Source organism: Verticillium alfalfae, genomic scaffold (assembly GCF_000150825.1).
Source record: "Verticillium alfalfae VaMs.102 supercont1.19 genomic scaffold, whole genome shotgun sequence".
NCBI classification, from domain to species: domain Eukaryota; kingdom Fungi; phylum Ascomycota; class Sordariomycetes; order Glomerellales; family Plectosphaerellaceae; genus Verticillium; species Verticillium alfalfae.
This window is the reverse complement of record NW_003315020.1, coordinates 71,353-83,527: the sequence shown is the minus strand read 5'-3', so window position 1 is coordinate 83,527 and position 12,175 is coordinate 71,353. Positions and strand designations below refer to the sequence as shown.

General features: G+C 52.1%; 5 protein-coding genes across 5 annotated transcripts; 2 read left to right on the top strand and 3 right to left on the bottom strand.

The window, feature by feature from the left end:
• Window positions 1-1,205: 1,205 nt before the first annotated feature.
• Window positions 1,206-2,174, bottom strand: VDBG_10117 (conserved hypothetical protein; the record flags this gene model as incomplete). Its single annotated transcript, XM_002999612.1, has 3 exons — window positions 1,206-1,710; window positions 1,845-1,956; window positions 2,060-2,174. 3 exons carry the CDS (start codon window positions 2,172-2,174, stop codon window positions 1,206-1,208), a joined length of 732 nt encoding a protein of 243 aa, XP_002999658.1.
• A 508-nt stretch (window positions 2,175-2,682) lies between these two features.
• On the top strand, window positions 2,683-3,037 carry VDBG_10116 (predicted protein; the record flags this gene model as incomplete). The annotated part of the gene is made up of 2 exons (XM_002999611.1): window positions 2,683-2,900; window positions 2,944-3,037. The coding sequence occupies 2 exons, from the start codon at window positions 2,683-2,685 to the stop codon at window positions 3,035-3,037; spliced, it is 312 nt and encodes a 103-aa protein (XP_002999657.1).
• A 3,403-nt stretch (window positions 3,038-6,440) lies between these two features.
• On the bottom strand, window positions 6,441-7,711 carry VDBG_10115 (secreted protein; the record flags this gene model as incomplete). The annotated part of the gene is made up of 2 exons (XM_002999610.1): window positions 6,441-6,577; window positions 6,643-7,711. 2 exons carry the CDS (start codon window positions 7,676-7,678, stop codon window positions 6,441-6,443), a joined length of 1,173 nt encoding a protein of 390 aa, XP_002999656.1.
• Window positions 7,712-8,010: 299 nt separating this feature from the next.
• On the top strand, window positions 8,011-9,606 carry VDBG_10114 (conserved hypothetical protein; the record flags this gene model as incomplete). The annotated part of the gene is made up of 2 exons (XM_002999609.1): window positions 8,011-8,029; window positions 8,105-9,606. 2 exons carry the CDS (start codon window positions 8,011-8,013, stop codon window positions 9,604-9,606), a joined length of 1,521 nt encoding a protein of 506 aa, XP_002999655.1.
• Window positions 9,607-10,588: 982 nt separating this feature from the next.
• VDBG_10113 (hypothetical protein) lies at window positions 10,589-11,797 on the bottom strand (the record flags this gene model as incomplete). The annotated part of the gene is made up of 1 exon (XM_002999608.1): window positions 10,589-11,797. The coding sequence occupies one exon, from the start codon at window positions 11,795-11,797 to the stop codon at window positions 11,171-11,173; it is 627 nt and encodes a 208-aa protein (XP_002999654.1).
• Between the last annotated feature and the right edge of the window lie 378 nt (window positions 11,798-12,175).

Genomic DNA, 12,175 nt, shown 5'->3' with positions numbered 1-12,175 from the left:
CACCGACGACGACACCATCAGAGCAACCTGGGAGGACGTGTGGGAGAATCTCAAGATGGCGACGCGCATCATGAAACGCGACGCTCGCCCGTCGCCTGGTGTAGCCTCCAATACTGGCAAATCGACCGTATCCGACTAAGCCAGCTTCGTCGACGCGGGCAAGTCTGTGGGGACCCCCGACAGCACCTTTACCTTTTCCAGGGGGGTCACAACCCGCAGCCCGAAGTTCCCCGAACTTGTCCTGTTTCCACGCGGATTCGTGGTCAATGACACCAATACCATTGTGCCCAGCGCGTTCGCTCATTTCAAGAACGAGCCTCCGAAAGAAGGATACGACAAGTTGGAGGGGCTAAGCGATACCGACATCTGGGTCGGCGGTGGCGACAGCTGGGTCCAGTCAACAACGGACGAATACAAGGTGATGAAGGCGTTGGGTCTATGTGAGGATGAGTTTGCCTCGTTTGCCAAGGAGAAACTTTTGCGACGATCCCCGCGGTCTCTCCTTCTGTATGCTCCAGCTGGTTATTCCACCTAAAGAGAACGCACACTGGCGTAAAACTCCTGTTCTGAATACAACAACCTCCGCCGCGGAGTGATCATGGGATATTCGACCTGACTGCGCATACTGGCTGTCGCTGAAAGGCTTCAACCCGAGATACCGGTTCCAGATACAGAACCGTGTGTATGTTCGCGACCGTATCACGTGCCCATACTTCACGATCGAGTTCAAACGAGACAGCATATCCGAGGACGCAGCTATTGCGCAAGTAGCTGCTGCAAGCTCCATAGCGCTATACAACAGGCACCGACTTTGCGAAGCTGCGCGCGCGGCACGGCCCGAGATGGTTCATGACTCCAGCGTCCGACATGACACGTTGACGTGTGTTGGATCAAAATTCGTTTTCTGGGTTCTCAACCTGCGGGACCACAAGCAATGGAGTGGTTGTACGATGACGAGGCTGACGGGCGCGGATTGCACGGATGCCTACGGCATCCAGGAGCCAGTGGACTGGATCAACGAGATACCTCGTTGGGGTTTGTCAACGCACAGTCGAAGCCGTGAGAGGGACATTAAGGCCGTACTGGACCTGGGTGGCGTACGTACATCAGATGTTCATGAGGGCTTGCGGTACAGTAACGCAGAATCTGTATTAAAGAGTGACCAACATCCCCAGTGAAACTTTGACTATGACTATGAACAACCTTCACGCATCTATCACGGCAATCCCTGCATGGCGGAAGTGTCCCCTTGCGCTTGTCTCCCTGGCGCTGACGACATCAACAGACCACTCTAGGAAGGAACCAAAATCCTCGTCATGTGCGTCCCTGCTGTGTTGCCAGTGACGTTTGGTGAAGGCTTTCAGCTCCGCAAAAAACTCCTCGATGGGATTATAGATGGGCGTATATGGGCTCAAGTACAGAAGCTTGACGCCAGCTGCGGCACAAAGACGGTTAATCTTGTCGAAACGATGGAATGACGCGTTATCCATGATCAGCACGGACTTGGGGTTGGGCCAGCGGCCGCAGTGATGCAGTAGCTGCTCAATGTAATCTCCAAAGACAGCCGCATCCGTTGAGCCTTGGAAAATTTGGCAAAGACCACGCCATCCTGGGCGTACGCAGGCAAAATCTGGTACCTGGCGCCCCTGTGGAGGCGGGCTACTTGGATAGGCGTTACACCCCCCCGAGACCACCCAGGTCTTCTGAGTCCTGCGCGTTTGTCACATCCGGATTCGTCGACGAAAACGAGTTGATATGACGACAACGCTGGCACTTGGTGCAAATAAGAGTCGCAGAGGTCTGCATTCCGTTCCTGGGCCATACGACGGACTATCTTCTTTAACCAGCCTGCCGCCGGCAACGCGGAGCTGATCGTTGAGATAGCAATGCCGACTCCATATTGATTCTTCAAAAATGATGCCATTTCTCCGAGAAGCATGTCGGGTGTTCCTTGAGCTCATCGAGCAGTCTAGTCACCATCAGCGGAGCTTTCTCGGCCGGCCGGCGCGAATCTTGGGGGCAGTGGTGGTTCCGAAGCACTGCAGGTTAGTTCGAATACGTCGCACGGCATTTGGAGTACAGAGAGCAGCATGAGCAATCTCGACAGCTGGCACTTCGCACTGAGGCATGTCGGCAATTAGTCCGTGCTGCGCGGTCGAGAAACGAGGCGCCATTTGGTCGTGGGGATGCAGGGCGTTGTGAAGTCGAGAAACGGGGCCTCCTAGCCTAATGACCTTATCACGTGATGCTACCAGCCCACCAAGACTACTGTATGCATGTCTCTTTTCGCCATCTAACTGACCGTCTCATCAACATGAGTCACAACCAACACAACGATGTCAATACAGTTCCAGAAATAGGCTTGCCCGATGGCTGACTACTGGAGTGGCTGCCTTGCTGCCGCTTCTGGCTTAAAGAAGTATCAATTTCTTGCACGATACGCCCAAACCAGTCATCTTGGGTTTCCTCCCAGCCTTACGGGTGTGCTGCTGTTGTCATCTGCGCGTCTAGAACCCTTGGTGCATGATTATTGGCTCACCGCCAAGTACGGCTGCGCGCGGTTAGCCCCCCCTCCCCCTCACACAGGAGAGTGAGGAAGGCTTCTCGTACCATGATGATGCCAGCAAACGACCTGCACAATCAACTGAACCCGCGAGATCATTTGCTCAAACACACATGTGGATGAACGATGGACACTCGACAGACAGGAGGATGTCAATCGAATGCCGCCGCTACAACGAGACTTCGATTGCTGTCACTGGACGGCGGGGGTATCGGGGGCCTGTCCAGCCTGCTCATCCTGGAGCACCTCATGGAACGCATCCGCGAGCCGAGGGCTTGGCCAAAGTACCACGTCCTTGCGACCGCTTCGACATGATCGGCGGCACGAGCACTGGCGGGTAGGCTATCAAGGCAGTTTACGTTGCCGGGCCATGTTCACAGCCGCAGAATCATCGCCATCATGCTTGGCCGTCTGCGCATGACGGTCGACGAGTGCATCCGCGCGTACCGAACGATGGCCGAGCGGGCCTACTAGCATTCTGCCTAATGAGCACTCATATTAGGACTATTATAATAAGTATAGGTCATCAAGCCGTACAGCCGGGAAATGACATGTTGCTTAACGTAAATCCAACTTTAAACGCGTAAAATCCCATAAAAGCGCTGAATTAAAGTTCCTAGGAAAGTAACTACTTAGCTTGCCTTCGGTATTGGATTGGGGTATTGGATTAGGCGAGACTCCACTTAGTAATATTTCTAAATAGAGGAGGGCTATAGTTAGTATGAATTACTTGCCGAGAGCTCAAAGACACCGTAGCCAGACTTAACAAATTAGAGTTTAATTATATCGTTCGATTTATATCCGGTGAATTCAGAACCCACGAATAGAGTCTTAGTCTACTTTACACCTTTATACTGCAGTGCTTCATAGCCGTTGTTACTGTACTGTTCGGCTTCCGCTCGAGAGTTTGACTTTCATGACCTCGGCAGTATAACCTGACTACACTTCTAGTACGATTCAGTTCCGTCTCTATGCTGACTTTGATGTCTCAGGCTCCTCAGCTTGGTTAGGGCCTTAGTTGGTAATATAAGGGGGTTACTGATGTCAAAATCAACTGCCGAGCTGGCGTGGCCTCATCAGTATAACCAATTTCACTTCTATTACGACTTAATTCCGTCTCTATAACCGAATTCCGGAGTTTAGAGAGTTCGAGCCGCCTGAGTAGTAAGGTTCTATAGGTTTAAGAAAGTTTCGTATTCTGTTTAACATTCGAGGACACAGTTCATCATAGACCGTCCCTTATAAAGCAAAAGACATCTATAAATATGGATAGAATCATCGGGAGTTATTTTTTAATTTGCTTTTCCTAAACCACTACAGCTTACTCGAAGACAATATATTCCGCCAGCCACAATGAAGTTCTCAAGAATCGTTACAGGTGCAGCACTTCTAGCCCGCACATTCGCTATTGCCATCCCGCAATCCGATACCGATCCAACTGAGCAAACGACAGACGCGGCTCCCGACTTGACGCATTTGGTTATTGGACAAACCATAGGGCCTCTCATTGTCGATGTCAGTAGCGTCTTCGAGCTTTACAGGTAAAATCCTAATTATCTAGGCTATCGGCGAACCAATTGCGAGCGAGGTTGAAATCAACGAAGCTTCTGATGAACTCTCGGATGAGAAAGTCGTTCTCAGCCAACCCTCCACCCGCAGAATCTTCAATCTGGTTCTCAAAGATGCATTCGCGAAGTTTGTTCAATGTCCAAAGAATATCAAGTGGGGAGTTATGATGCTTTGGAATCCTTACGAGGAGAATACGGCACACGATGCTCTTCACACGAGAGTCTTGGAAACCAGTCTCAACTTGGTTAAGAAAAGTGGTACTTTCATCGAAGATCATCTAGGATGGAAGCACGTTGGTGATGGATGGATCGACTTTGCAGCAAACGTCCGGTTACATGCCGATTACTACAACTCATTCAAGGAGTCGACCAGCCACATAAGTGTCTATATGGGTATTAAAGGGTCGGTGCACGTCGCTACTAACGAATTCATTATGCGCGGAATTGAGACAGGTCCAACAGTTTGGTATAACGGGATTCGGTACCAGATGACGGATGGCTCCAGCATTATCTCGAGTTGGTCTTTTGACGCAGGCCAGCTTTGATCAGTTGATCCAACCCGCTGTCACGTACTGAGGGGAACAGGGTTTAACTAGATCTGAGGATCTATGAAACCTTCCATGGGTAGATGGTAGGGGGAAGGAGAGGCTTTCATTTCTATGAATTCACGAGTATGAATTCAAATATATCTATGAGGGAAGTATTCAACATACTCTAGTTATAAGATAAATATATTGTAACGACCCGGCTAGGTCGTCAGCAAGACAGCACGTATATGGCTGCTCAAGATACGGGCCAGAGGGCCGTTCCCTGGGTAGCGGGTCTTTCGATAACTATTCGCATTTTCGCGACTCGGGCCTCGGTGCATCTCCATGAAAATCACTTTACATTCGGTCAGATTGTTGCCGTCCTGCTGCTCATTGGACCTACCATGACCGCCGCTTTGACCGCCTGGCCGCTGTTGACACGACGTCGTACGCCTCAGGACCACTAGCGAACCCGTCTAGCCCCCTTTTCATGGCTAAAACAAGGGATCGTTGCTTGGGTGTTACGGGTTAGACTCGTTGACGTTGTATAGGCTTGTGGCTTATACTTCTATGGATGCAGCCCAGTTGAATCAACGACCTTGATTCAACACGTATCCTTTTAGCTCAATTGATAGTTGCTAGCAAGGCACTTACGACCGTGTGACGGCTGCCACTAAGCCCCTTTGGGGCCGACCGTAACTCTGGGCAACATCTTGCAACACCCCCAATACAGATTTGACGCAAACGATCCAATCAACCACGTCACGTGTCATCACAAGAAACCGCTCCAGTTGGCGAACAAGTCCATGAGCTACCAAGCTACCTGGACCGACGTTATCGTGATCGGCGTAGTGGTGAACCTTATCGGGTGCTCAATTGCTAGCATCAGGCATACTACTCTCTTCATGGAACACACCCCCAATGGTCTGGGTTTTGCCGAAGTTGTGGGATTTTTCTATTCGGCTTTGATCATCGTTTTATGCATGGTGCTACTGAATCTCTATGGAGTAGCTACAGTGTCGGGAGAAGACGTTACTGGCAGTGATCCAAAAGGAGAGCCGAACTACATGCCAAGTGTCTGGTTCAGTCGTCTTGGGCCGGGGTTGGCTCGTACTGCTTTTCTTGTTGTTTCTTCTGTGTGTAATCTTCTCCTGCTCACTATAAGTATCACCAGCAGCAGTGTTCGTAATGCCTTTCTTCTTAGCCTGACTGTTCCTGTTGGTCTGCTGTTCATCTATGTAGGTTCTTGCTTAATGAGTTTGATGACGCCTTAGACTATGGTATGGGTAGTATAGTTTGATTTCAGCAGAGGTATTTCGCAATAGAGATTCATGTAGGATTGTCCGTTTCCGTGAGATTTTCTCATGCTAATCCCACTGGTACAATAACAGATTCAAAAACAATCACTGGATGATGAAATATGGTGCCGTACACTAGGTACTGGCGTCCAGGGAATGAAGCAGCCGCTGAACTTTGGCCCGAAACACGGAAATAGAGCTGCTTCGGCCCTGTACACAGAACTTATCACCCTCATGCGAAGCATTTTACTCACACCACCGTCAGGACAAACTGGACGCACATCTTTTCAATAATTGTGCTTGAATGTCCTATTTAGATGCCAGCCTGTCCGTGAAGAGTTTCCTTTGGACATAGGTTTGACGCCAGCCCTCGCGTTATTTCTGGTCCCGCCCTGTTTGGCTGCCCACACAACGGCTGCAGCAGCTTCCACAAGGAAATCCAGACATACTTGCAAAATCATGCCTCAATTCTTCAGACACTCTCTCAAGCATTGGTCAAGGTTTCCCAGCCGACAAAGAGTTTATTTGTCCCAGCTGGCCGCTGATTCAGAGTCAATTCCTCTGTGTAAGGCATGTCATATCCCAAACGACCCGAGAGGGCGAAGAATGACACTTCCGTTACTGTAGATGTGGTGTCAGATGTCTAGTCCTACTACGTCAATAGGGAGAACGGAATAATTCCATACCTGGCCCAAAATAGAGAGATAGTGTCTTTCCAGGGCACAGCCAAGCGGGCTTCGGTTCTCCGAGGTGATATTTCGAATGAAACTCTAGAGCGTACCGCAATCTAGTACCGGTCTCCTCATTGAATAAATTGCGTCCTTGTATTCTCGATGTCTCAGCAACATGACCGATAGAGGCAAGGCCGTATCCTGTGTGTTCAAAGTCTCTGCAAGTCTCCTGGGACAGACCGCTGACGTTGAACACAGACTGGCCCTGCCAGTACGTCACGATTCCAGCCTGCGTACTTGTCGTCGTATCTCCAGGTGCTGTTTTTGGGAGATCACCGTCGCTCTCCAGGTAGATGTAGGCCGACACTCGGTTGAGAAACTTTGTCATGCCAGCATCATAAACGGTCTGGTCGTCAAGGAATACACCGATGAAGATTGCGGCTTCCGCCATGACAAGATCCCAGTTGCCCATGTAGTTTGGTGCGCCATTTTTGACGAGAGGCAGGTAGACATAACGCAGCATGCCCTCAAACTTTGTAATGCTGGCAGCGCTCCAGCCGGCGTTTGAATATCTGATCAACTCTGCGGCGCGGGCCCACGTTGAAGCGACCCAAGCAGACTGCAGTGGCGAGTTTGTGTTGTTGTGTGCTTTGATGGTCGATGCCCAAGAATCCATAAACGTGATAGCCTTGTTTACGTATGCCTGCGTGCCTGTGACTGTCCATGCCAGGGCATTCAAGTACGTCACCATGGCGTCTTCTCTTTCATCCGAACAACCAACGTCAGGTGTGGAGTATGATCCGCACTCTACTGTTGAGACGGGCTCTGGGGCTGTCTTGGAGGCATAAGGGTGCGCCAGCATGGATGTGTATGCTGGAGCCCACGGAGCAGCTGACTGTGATACCTTGGTCCTAATGAGCTCTGCTTGTGCTTCGTCGATGAGGATGCCTGGGTGGACAAAGTTCGCTCGAGGCTGGACGGAACCAGGGAGACCCATGGCCAAGTGCCAGAGGGCACATGAGGATAAAACAATGTAGCGGTGAGGGAGCATCTTTACTATCGAGTTCTGCTCTTGGGTTTGTGGCTTGGGATCGCCGTAACTGTGGCCGAGAGCAGCCTTATCATGCTCCCACTTACTCCGCACTTTGAACGCCTCAGTCCACATTTTGGTGCGAAGTGACGCCTGGGCAGATATTTTGACATTGCGGGCCCGGCCGTTCGTCCGACTCCGAGCACCGGCCGGAAGTACTCACCCACGACATGGTCGAATTGCCAGGAGCCCGATTATCGCACGGATGTTACATGAAGTTGCGTATTGATGGAGAGAAGTAACCTCGCTACGGCGATTCGATGCAACAATGCGAGGTTGAGTCGCCCTCTATCATGAGCAAGATTGGTTCGGGTTTGTGTATACAAATAGTTGTAGGCATCGAAGCTGATGGCAATGATGAGTTCTTACCAGTCTCAGCAATCTCAGTCATCACAATTGCCACGCTCATCATGCTCGTTCCACGACGCAGTCAAAACTGCCAGGTCTCTCTGCGTCTCTGGCCAATCTTGTTGCTGGCTACACTGGCCTCTGGACGTCCATCTTCATACTATGTTGATTGCGGGGCATCCTCGCCGGGCAACGGCACTGTCGAAGGGCTTTGGAACTCTTTCGATGAACCCAATGAGTTCGTTTTCGCACCCGGCGACACTCTGGCTCTCAAGTCCAACGTAACCTGCAAGGGAAACTTGTCTCCGAAGGGGAGCGGCACCTCGAGCCAGCCCATACGACTGACATCGTACCCAATCGACTCGATCTTGGGTCCGCCAGTCACTCATGCAGACGGAGCCAACTCATCACTATTGCTCACGAACCAAGACCACTGGCGCATCACCAAGATTGCCTTCACCAACCCGGCGAGCAACGTTGCCAGGCGCCAAGGGATCACGATCCTCGCCAATGACGGGGGTGTTCATTACGGCATCACGATCGAGGACAACACGATCTATGACGTGGCAGGACAGACCAACAAGACTGGCGAGCTCAGTTCTGACTTTGCCAACTCGGCCGGCATCCTCCTCAGGAGCCGCTATGACGGCGTGGCCGTTCGAGACAACACGATCAAAGACTGCGGCGGCGGCGCCATGAAGATCCGGGCCGGCCAGATCGACAACCAGGGCAGCAACATCCGCGTGTCCTACAACAACATGGACGCCTGCGGCGGCGACGGCATCGTCGTGCAGTACTCCGATGCCCCGAGCCTGGACCACAACGTGGCGTCGAACCTCGGCAAGGGCAAGTACCCCTGGAAGGGAGGCAACTTTGCCGGCATCTGGGTCATGGCCTCGCACAACCCCGTCATGCGGCACAACGTCGTGTACGGGAGCATCATGAGCCTCCACGACAGCACGGCGTTTGACTGCGACTGGGGCGTCACGGGCACATGCATCGTCGAGTACAACTACAGCCACGACAATGCCGGCGGCGCGTTCCTCGACTGCGACGGCTGTGGCGTCTCCGGAGGCGCGAGGCAGATTGTTCGCTACAACATTTTCGAGAACGACTGCCGCATGATCAGCGTGTCGGAGAACTCGACACTCGAGTTCTACAACAATGCCATGTACTGCGCCGACAGGGACTTTGAGCTGCAACTGCCGCAGAACGCGACCAAGATGACGAACAACATCTTTGTCGGGCGTGAGAATGCAACCCTGCCCGTGGCCAGCAACATCGTATGGGAAAACAACCTGTTTCATGGTTTGATGCCGCCCACCGAAGACGGGCACCTCGGCGACCCGCTCTTCGCAAGCCCACGCACTCGCGGAAGCACGCTGGGGGCAGTCTTTGGGTACAAGTTGCGGGCAGGCTCTCCAGCCATAGGAAGCGGCATTGCGATCAAGGACAATGGGGGTAAGGATTATTTTGGTGGAAGGCTGGGTGGTGCTACGAAGCCCAACATTGGGCCCTATAGTGGCAAAGGCATCAATTGAAATCACGACTTTGGATACAGGACCCAAATCAAAGGAACATTGACAGGTCTATACAAGGAATAGATAAATAGGAACTTCACCTGCAGTTCTTGGAGTAAGAATCAAGCACGCAGTTAGCTGCTCTTCGTGTGATAAATATCTGCCTGTGGAAGAGAGAGAGGCCGTGGAATTGATGGCGTGTCACGTCGGTCACCAGGTCGTAGTGGCTGGAAACATTGAAGGCCATTTGTCATGATTCATGGTCATGATGGAGGTGAGCTGATAGCAATTGTGATGGAGCAACTAAACTCAGGTTGGGGGATGCTCGAAAAGAGGCAGAAGGTGGTGAACCTCCAGACTAGAGCATATCAAATGATGGTTTACACAGGCCTGCAGATATGTAAGATATTTGATTGTCTCACCCGACATGTCTTCTTGATAAAGCTACATTCATTGATACTCAGAGGAATAACCTCCTCTTTTAAGACATCGATACTTCGCACTGCCAGGCTGGAGAGAACGGCCCCTTGAACAGCATCGTGCGACGTCTGGCGTGGCCTGTCCAGCAGCTAGCTTCAGGAGCGTGCACAAGCCCGACGCCATGTGGCAGACCAATCACCGTCTAGATAAACAGAACTCACTTCATCAAGTCCTTTTACCTTGCCCTTCTGCCGTGGACATACCAAGCCTCACAACGCAAGGTGGACCGTGGAGACACTTTATATCCTGCAACAACGGACGACCCATCACATACGACCATACCTATTGGAAAACTTGGGATCCCGTCCGCTCTCCCCTAAATAAGCCAATAAGGGCCGGATCAGTAGTTGGGTGGGTGACCACCAGCGAATACCTGGTGTTGTATGTTTTGGACCTTGTCTTTTTGTTTCCTTGGACTATCGAGGAAGGCAGAGGTAGGTGGTGGGTGACGAGTGTGGAGTGCTCTCACATGCCCCTTCACGTTCTCGGTTTTGAAGCAAATGGAGAAGAAACGGGAGAAAAGCAGAAAGTAGGAAGGCAGATTGTCTGTTCATTGTCCTCAAAAGGCTATCTATCCATAACTTCCGACCAAAGCCAACGCTCTAAAATAATCACGGAACCCACCAACTCCAGGCCCTCCTTCGAGAGCCAAATGTTTCCCTGGCATGAATGTCTCCCGCAATGAACCCCTGGCCCGTCCGTTTGGCCCCTTGCTGGGGATGATGCCAAGATACAAAGAGGCCCGAACCCAATCCCTAAATCATAACCTAACGCCCTGCAAAAAAAAAATCAAATGATCAAGATCCTGGCGAGATAGAATCAAAAAGAGAACGGCAGCACTCTCAGCTTGCAAACGAAACTGGTAGCCTCTACCAAGAGAAAGTTGGCCGAGGTTTGTACTGCTGCCGTGAGAAAGGGGTATAGTGGCGAAGCGAAAGATATGGCCGTGTATGTTGTTTGTTCTTTTTTCTAGCGCCAGAGAAGAAAGACTTTTTGTCATCATTTTCGATGAACGTGTCCTGTGCATCGCAGTTTGATAGCCCATATGCTCATATGAGAAACTCCGTCTGCGTTGTGTCCGGACGCTCATCTTCAGGTAAAGAAGCTACTGACGCTTCGACTTGAGCAGCAGCGACTTGAACCACAAGGTAAAAGTTGTCCACGCGCTTTGGGTCTTGCGTTTAGCAGTACGGCCACGGGGTGGCGTCTCAAATGCCACACCCTGTGCGGCGACGCTTGCATAGCCACGGGCTGCAAACGTTGGCACGCTCTTCTCCGACATGGCATGCTGGCTCGTGACAGGGGACAAGCTCGCGCCATGGGAAGCAGCGGCAGTCTTCTTCCTCGTGCGCCGACGTTCTTCCGAAGACCGAGCTCTGCGCGGGAGCTCCTTGAACTCGGCGAAGCTAGCACCGCCATATGTGGACTCAACAGCAGTATCACTGCGGATGAAAGTATGGTCGTCGAGTCCGTCATCGAGAGCGGCGGCACGAGCCTTGATGAGAGCCTCGGCAGCGGCCTCTACCTGCTGATCCCGGGCGTCTGACTCGGTACGGTGATGGTCGCCGCGCGCTCGTCGTTTTTGCTCCTTCTCATCGCGTTTCTGCTGCTTCGCACGCTCCTTGTCTTGCCATTTTTGACGCTCGATGCGAATGCGCTCCTGATGATAATCCGAGCCAAGCTCAGAGCGAGAGCGCAGGCGAAAGCCCTCGAGCAAAGTACGTAGACCCATGGCAGAGGCCGATGTAGAGAGTGAGACGGGAGAGGTCGCTGTGAACGAGTGAGGAGAGAAGGCGGGCGTGCTGCTGGAAGGCGGCGAAGTAGCTAGTGACAATGCGCCGGGCGAGTCGTATGACTCGGAGAGAAGGTTGAGATCAGAGGTGCTCGAGACATTGGCCAGGCGGGAACCTCCCGATACGGAGGTGGAGCGGTTCGAGGTGTTGATGCGCAGGGGGTTCTGGTTGACGTCGGAGAGGGAGGATGTGCGCTGGCTGGCGAGCGAGGGGCGCCTGGGGCTACTGTTGCTCGTGTTGCCGGCTGTGTTGGTATTGGCGGCGTAGTTGTGGAGGTTATTTTGCGAGAGCGAGCGCGACTGAGGCTGGAGGCCATT